At 41.6% G+C, this 8578-nt stretch overlaps 1 protein-coding gene across 1 annotated transcript; it reads right to left on the reverse strand.

The window, feature by feature from the left end:
* Window positions 1-700: 700 nt before the first annotated feature.
* aaas (achalasia, adrenocortical insufficiency, alacrimia) lies at window positions 701-7272 on the reverse strand. Its single transcript, XM_079226746.1, has 16 exons — window positions 7159-7272; window positions 6869-6996; window positions 5707-5762; window positions 5529-5620; window positions 5370-5416; window positions 4778-4876; window positions 4521-4664; window positions 3482-3602; window positions 3260-3384; window positions 2900-2960; window positions 2700-2790; window positions 2423-2516; window positions 2153-2220; window positions 1954-2035; window positions 1769-1853; window positions 701-1192 (listed from the first exon to the last, which is right to left on the reverse strand). Exons 1-16 carry the CDS (start codon window positions 7267-7269, stop codon window positions 1037-1039), a joined length of 1560 nt encoding a protein of 519 aa, XP_079082872.1. The 5' UTR covers window positions 7270-7272; the 3' UTR covers window positions 701-1036.
* Between the last annotated feature and the right edge of the window lie 1306 nt (window positions 7273-8578).

The following is an 8578-nucleotide window of genomic DNA, read 5'->3' on the forward strand; positions in this document are numbered from 1 at the left end:
GTTTATAAGCATTGGAGAGCACAACTGCAGATGTAAGAAACAGTTGTATTCCTTTTGAGGATCCAGAGAGCTGCATGACATCTGATAAACTGACTGATAAAAGCCAGGGGTGTTGACTAAAGGTTTTAAAAAATTGCAGTAGAGTTGCATTGTTGGTGATGTAGTTGCCAGTTTTGACACAAAAGAATGCATAGAATAAAAAAAGGAAGCGCTACTAAATCCATACATCATTCTTAATAGCCACAGAATACTGTTTTAGCAGTTAAATACAACACACAATGTTATGCTAACAGGAAATTACACAATATGTGTGACATTGGTTGTCAAAGTGTGACTTGGAACAACACAAATGTTATTCCTATGGTTTAATTTGTTTCTGTCAAGATATTCCAAGATATTTTGGAGCCGGTTCAAGACCACCCACAATTTATTTTTCCCTGAAGTAGCTCCTACATTTCCAATGTGCATTGCATTGTGGGATAATCGAGCACATTTAGTACCTCCTAACCAGAACAAAGCATTTTTTGTTGAAAAGAAAGATGTAATACACGTCGCTGTGCAATCAGTGTCTGATTTAATATATAACATATACAATTCAGTTTATGAACTTACACTTATATTTGATTGAATATTTATTAAAAAACTATTTTTAAAGGATTTTTGAATTGATGCTAATTTTAAATATATTTCACACCCTCATTTGAGAACCCCTGATTTAGACTACATTGTCTGCTTTATGAGTCTTTATTTGTGAACACACTACAGACTAAAACCACACTAAAACCAGATTAAAGAAATAAGTTGGAAAATGTGGATATCTGTGGCTCTGCTGCATCAATCTTGATAGAAAAATGGAATGCTTAAATCGGCGGATTAGTCTTTTGACTTGTTGAAATGTTAGGTAAAATGAATGGTTCAAATGCAATAAACAATATAGGTGCAAACAAATCTTAGTTCAGCATTAACTTTACACATTTATTGATAATCAATGATAACAAAAATGACTTGTGAGTGTGTGTCGGTGGGTGAGGGTCGGTCACGACATGAGCTCTGTGAAGAGCGACTGATTGGCAAAGTCTGCCGGCCGTTCTTGTGGGCGTGGCAGTGACGGACTTCCACTGAGGCCAAAATGTGGGACGCCGGCACTCAGGAAGTAGAAAGGCACGTGGGTAATTCTCCCACTGGACCAACACTGAGAGCAGAGAGAGAGAGAGACGTTACTTTGGAGGCGATAATAGTACAGAGGGAGAAACTGATATGATTATTCATCAGTGTTTCTGCAGGGACCAAATTAAGTTTTAGCATTTATAAAACCACATAGAACACAACTTAATACCAGTATCAATGTATCAAGGTAAACCAGGAGGGATGACATTTCTTTAAACTATTTATTACTATAATATCACCTTTTTTTCACTTCCTATCTGCTTATACCAATAATTACCAATGATAAAACCAATCAAATGACTTCATGACAAAAAGATTAAACAGCCTCCAGAATCTATTAAAACAATACAACTTTTAGTTTAAAAGTGTGTAACTTTTCCTGAAGGCACACAATCAAATACATAAATATTTCAGAACATATTTTGTAAATTAAACATAATGCTTTTCAATTTTCCATTAATTGAGGAAACTGATTCAGGGATTTTTTTGACATCTCAGGACCTGCATAAACTCTTTTTATAGCTGACTAAAATAGAATATTATTATTTTATATATGTATATATATATATAATAGAATATATATTTTGAGGGTAAAACTGACCACAGTGAGCAGCGCTCCGTGCTGGAAGTTTGGGTGGAACTGCATCAGCCTCGGCTCTGCGCCAGGCTCCCCTTGAACAAAACCACTAAAACAGAGAAATGCACAAAACATTCAGTACTCGTTGTGATACCCTGGGGAATGCAATACTTTTGAGCTCTGCAAGTATGAAACACTAAAGCACAAACCAAGGTAAAAGCTCAAAAATGGGGTTGGTTCTCGTCTTGAACACGGCTATGATTGCGGGCCGGTCTGCTGCTTGTGGATCACCTGAGAAAAGATAATATAGAAGGATGAGCGACTCAGACGAGCTATTAAAACTAAGAATAACACCAATGTGATACTGATTGGGTTCATCGGGGTGAAGAGAAGAAAAGGGAGACGAACCCTTGAGAAGCACTGCCAGCCTCTCTCCGGTTGGGTCCCAGGATAAAGAGTGGATCTCTCCACCAACACTGGACGACAAATTAGACAGTGAGTGACTCTGAGTAGCTGTGATGTTTCATGCTGATATGAAGTCAAGCAGCACTGAACGCCGCCTGCCTGCTGATTTGTGCTCATCAATTGCTGTAATAAATGCATTTTTTGTGTGAACAAGGTGCTTGAAAACGCCTTGTTCATCACTGTTTTTTTAAGTAGTTCAGCTAAAATACATACATGATGTCTCCGTCTGGTGTGTCAAAGGTCGTCTCTGATAGGTCAGCCACCAGTGCCGCTGCCTGAGGCCCTTTAGATGTGCATGTAGGTACACCTGCTGAAAAACAACACAATCATTCAGGTCAACTTACACAAGTTATCATAGTCGCATCACATATCAATTTACTTTTTCATCCAATTTGACAAGAAACCAGTTCAAGCTGCACGTCAAGTACCAACATGGCTGTACAGTCTGCAACATAACGAGCTATTTTATGTAAAGAGTGAGACAGATAACCTGGCGTAGCGCCGAAGGTCAGCGCGTAGATGACCGTCTCTCCCTGTACGGCGAAGAGAAGTCGACTTCCATCTGGACTCCAACAGCCGGACTACCACCCCGAAAAAAAAAAAAAATAACTCACTCTTATTAGAAAAACAGAAACAAATATTTAAATTTGTTATTTTCAATAACATTGAGATGTGGTGACAAGATTTCACCTGGCAGCGCCCTTTCACCGACGGCCAGCGCTCACAGGTCCACATCCTCGTCTCCCAGACCCTGAAGAAAGACAATTTTTCTCATCCATGTGTAAAAACTCAACTTTCTGTCCACTCGTAATATCGTAACACCAGCTGAACTCCAGACAATGCCACTAATCCCTTACATGCTCATAAATATTCATGATGGGCGAGTGGACCACTATTATAATACAGTAATTGGCAATTGTCTTGGGTCCACACGCACTAATCATGATGGAGAAGATTTGACACATGTTCGCTGGCAGCTTCACGTATCTTTCAAATGAAATGTGCTGTAGTCGCTCTAAAAAGGAAGGTTGATTATGAGCGGCGTCTGACCTGAACAGGGCCGACGGTGTGGAGGCCAGGACATGGCTGTTGTCAGGGGACCAGGAGAGGAAGGTGACCCCGCCTCCTCCGACACGCTGAAGAGCTACACAGCTTTCTGAAGCAACGTCCCAAACCTGAAGTACATTGATGCCAAAAGGTACAGCGCGTCACATTGTGAATCACTTTCTTTCCACATGAATCAGACTTCAGGATGAAGAGGTCGCCTCGTACCATCATGGCGGTGTCCATGGGCGAGGCCGACACAAGGAGAGACCCGCTCGGAGACCAGGCGATGGAAGTGACGGGAGAGTGACCGGGGTTGGAGAGAACTTGAGCGCAGCCAGACGAAGGCCTGGACGGGTCGAGAGGATGACGAGCGCAGCAGAAGAAAAGACAGCAACGGATCACAAACGGATCACAAAGCTCACAGTTCAGATTGTGTCACGGTTTTGATCAGCAGAGTAAAAAAGGGGGGAAATCAAACCTTTGGAAATCGGGAAATAAAAACAATAATAATAATTTAAAAAAAGCTGTGTGGCAAACGTTTTGTTCAGCTAAATAATCTTCATAAATAACTCCACTTTTATGATCTTAGAAGGATTAGTGGAATCACCAGATATAAAAGGCTAATGTTAGGCTATAAATGAGGCTATGAAATCACTTAGCTTCCAACTTGTAATTTGTTTTCTCCTACAAAAGTCTTTGGTAGTATTTAATGATGTATTTTATACCGCAGAACAAAACATGAACATCTCTTTAGCTTCTGTTATTTCAGGCTTCTAACCCAAAACCCCAACAATGCTTACTCATGACAGGGTTCCTGCAGCACTCTATAACAATAATTCCTAGTTATACAATTAGGGAATTACCATGACCTGGATCCAGATAAGTGTCAGTAAATTGATGGCTGGATTAACCAATTATAAACTAATGCAGTCATGGTGCCGACTACAAAACTACAAAAAGGATTTTACAGCCTCCTGCATGCCAAATCCACGGCCGCTCCAGTCTCACTTGCAGTTTAGAGAAGTAGAACAACTCAAAACATTCAGCAACCATATGCAAAAAAAAAACTACTTAGAACTATCCAGTGATTTGAAGACTTCTCAAGAGTTAAGATAAAATAAGCTAATCCTTTATTAGTCCCGCGGTGGGGAAATTGCAGCATTACAGCAGCAGATGGTAAAGTGCCCACAAGAGACACATAGTAAAATAAAAAACAGGAATATAAATAAACAGTCATAAAACAGTTACCCTGGAGTTTACATACCTGGTTGACAGTGAGCAGGGGTCCACGTGCCAGACCAGTAAACAGTTTTGACAAGCGACAGCGAGGGCGGACGCACACAGCGGCTTCCACTGCACCGCTGCAACGCTCCTCTGTAGACGGTGCTTCAGGGTGGGGGTGGTGGCACTGAGGAACAAGCGTTCAAAAGGAGGCAGTGAAAATAAAACGGTCACAGAACGATGAAGAGATTAAAGACCAACGCTGCGCTGGGAGGCTGGCTCGCGGTCGCGTCACGATACCTTTTAGGATTGTAGATCTTAATGGAGTCGTCCAGCAGGGCTACAGCAAACTTATCTGCATGAGGATGCCAGGCAAAGGCTCGCACCACGCAGTCAGACCTGGTCGAGCGAGAGGGATTCAAGTTGAGAAGATTAATTGAAAATCACTGATTTATGTGAACAATCTTAAAACAGAAACATTTGTCTTGACAGTTTCAAAGTGCTTAAAAACACTGCTTATATATACAAAGATCCCACCGTGTTTCAGTCATTAAGTGGCTTGTTTTAATCAAGCAACAGTTCAAAAATCTAATAAAGTCACTTCACTTTAACTCAAGACAATCAAAAACAGCAGATCCTCACATTTGGGGAACATTGAACAAATGATTTAGACGATAAATTGATTGTCAAAATTGTTGCAAGTCAATTTTCTGTTGATCGACAAAAGATGTATCAACTATTTGTTGCAGCAATTACTCTCCAGTTATACTAATTTATACTAAACTGTCAAGCCTTCATCAGCATGTCTGCTCACCACCAGTTTATCATAGTAAACAATATCTTCAATCTTTGTCAGCAAAAATAAACTACAGATCATAAAATTGGCACATACCAGTTCAGCACTTGTGAAAACTCAGCCAGCATGTTCTCACTGCTCATCTATGGAACAAATGATGAACAGGTAATACCTATTTAAATGCATCACAAAAAAACATCTGGTAATTAAGTGTATTGCTGTCAACAACACATTTAACCAGCGGGCACAACTTACTGTGAGATGAGGAAACAGGGAGCCGTGAAAGGAAGAGAACCATCGGAGCAACGCCAGTGTAAACCCAGAACTCACTGAAAGCCATTTAGGCACTACGAGAACACAGGATACAGGAGAGTTAGTGTATGAAGACATCAATGGATATATATGATCAGAAAAACGGAGGATTTTGGAATACCTTCTGTGTTTGAGTTGGTAATTTCATTGAGTAGCCCTGTGAGACCACCATCCCTCCTGAAATGGACAGAGACAAGTTGCATAAACTATCTTTGTCTGTGAAAGACGAGGAACTAATTATTGATATTACAGCGAACTGTGATACAATTATGTTCAATTATTAAAATACTGGTACAGTTAGTGTATGTTGAAAGTGTGGTACGACATTTTTAATTGTTTGGCAAATCGCAGCAATTTGAGTGATCGATTTAAAATGAAGAACTTTTCTGTTTACTGACAGCTGAATGCAAATTTATGGCTATTTTGCAATTTATTGACAGCCCATGTCTACACATTGTGATATTTGCTAAAGGTTAAGACATCACTGGTTATTAACTCATCATATCACTGCAGTTGTCACTATATTTATATAAAACTGAAAACACTTAATTGTGCAGTAAGTTAATGTTATTAAATTCAATTTATTTACTTTTTATTTTGCACAAACATACTTTGGGAACAATTTGGGGCTCAATGTTTTGCTAAACGACACTTCAACGTGCACCCTGAGGAGATGAGAGATGGAAGCACCAACCCTTGTGGTTGAAAGCCACACCACATGTTATAGGATTAGATTCTTGGTGAAGAATTATGGGCTCACAATATATTTTACATTGTAGAATAATCACCGATGTGGTCATGTAGAGCTAAAGTTCAAAACAAGGTCAAAGCAGATACATTGGTATCACATATAGGTTGCCCTAAGTACAAAAAAGATGCAAAAAAATAATAATAGGGAGCACTGACACATAATTCTGTATGAGACGTTGAATTGTAAGGCTGCCATTGAATTGTATTGCATTTTACCGACGGGTGTTTCCAACAACGTTTCCAACCCAATCATATAAATTAGGTTTGGCTAAATAACAGAAACATCTTTCTGTGTAACGCCATTGCCTCCAACAGCACCACAAACTACATCTTCCAGAATGATCACAAAGTTGAATCAACACCTCTATAAAAGTCTTTAAACAAAAAATTAACACAACCTTCATGATGGTAGGATTTATTGCAGGAATGTTGCTGCATTAAGTTGAGTTTAACAGCGACTGAGTGCATGTATAGTGGCTCAATGTATGCTGTATTTCCCAAACCTTGTGTGTGTGTGCAAATGTGTGTCCTACCAGGCTGCTGCACTCCTCATCCATAGAGTTTCCGAGTGGTCCAGGAAGGCCGCCTTGCTGCTGCTTTCTGTGCGACAGTGCAGCTTCAGAGACTCTCGGGGGAAATACAAGCCCAGAGGACTAGAATCCTGCAGAAAACACACAACCCTGTAATTAATATGTGTTTACCTCGCACTGTGCACTTACACACGCAGATACGTTTAACTACAACACATTAGCTACAAGATGTCGAGAACATGTCGGGAGTGATTTTGCGTTCTGCATAAATGAGCTGCATAGTTGACTCGGACCTGCTTCAGTCGGTGATCGGTGGCGGTTCCTGACAGCAGCTCGTTGTTGGACTCACACAGAGTGGTCTGTCCGGAGGGCAGCGGAGCGGGGAAAAACGCCAGGGAACACATCTTCAGCACGGCGACAACACGGACCGACCACTGGACCCTGGAAACACACCATGGGTCAGTCAGGTAAACACGCAGCAGTGGAAGTCATGTTTACAATTTAACAGCTGGACAGCGGCTAGTTAGCTTACAACTAAGCTAGCTGGTTCAAGCTTAGCTAACTGACATCAAGTCGCTTTATAAGTCACGAAAGTTACCTTGTAGTGTTTCCTGTAGTCTCACGCCCAGTTATCTTGCGCTGTGTTTCCAAAAAAATGATTAAAAAGTACGTGCTACACTGTTATGACTTTCTGGCTCCGTACTCCAAACACGCTTCAAGTGAATCGCGCCGTGTGGACTACGGCGAGCCAAAGGGACAAAGGGTGCGGAGTTCGGCTGCAGAGCGCGGATATGCTGCCCCCTTCATGCCACATAGGGACATTACACCCACACTGAGCCAAACTGAGCACCAACTGTTTGTTGTTTAGGGAGTTAAGATACTTGAAATACATCAATAAGCATTTAATTGAACTAATACGAGTTTATTCGAATGTGTGGCCTCTATAAAACAGTTCATTACCATGTTAATGGCCACATTATGAGCCTAAAAAAGAGCGCCTGATTCCTGATTATGATGAAGAAATAATTATTCTGCTTTTCCCTCCTCACTAGGGAAGGTCAAAGCACATGGCCAGTTGCACACCAGCCACCCTGTAGCCCGCGGGGATCCAGTTTGTCTTGCTGAAGGACGCATCAGCAGCGGCTGGGTACGATCCCATCTGAAGCACAAACATAGTATCAGTAAATCAAATGCGACCATAATGACACAATTTGGGAACGAAAATAATGTATGTGATGTTGGAAAACTAAGTCCGTGCGTGTCTGTGTCTGTGCACGCGCGTGTGTGTGTTTTGCAAAGGGAGGTGGTAGCGCCCCCTTGCGGCGCAACTCTCATTTCCGTGACGTCAATTCAGCACTGGGAAGGAGACAGCTCCCTCCCCCAAAAAACCCAGCGCGCCTCACGTTGCATGGGTCCCTGGTTATTGATAACACAATTTGCCCGATGGGATCCATCCCAACAACGTGAACCTCGTGGATATAGTGACTGGAGATACAACAGACAGCCCGGACCGAAGCACAACAACGATTTTTGCTCTTTATCGCCGACAGAATAGGAAGCCGAGCCCACCCTTTCACTTGACAACGCGACATCAACCGGGCAGTAAAGGTATGGGAATGTCATACTATCCGGTTAAATGCTCATTGCATTAGAAATCAGGTGTCTCGGGACCTCAAGGTGCACGATGCCGTTGCTCGGTGCGGATGCGTTCAC

The sequence above is a fragment of the Taurulus bubalis genome, assembly GCF_910589615.1.
Source record: "Taurulus bubalis genome assembly, chromosome: 11".
Classification (NCBI taxonomy): Eukaryota; Metazoa; Chordata; class Actinopteri; order Perciformes; family Cottidae; genus Taurulus; species Taurulus bubalis.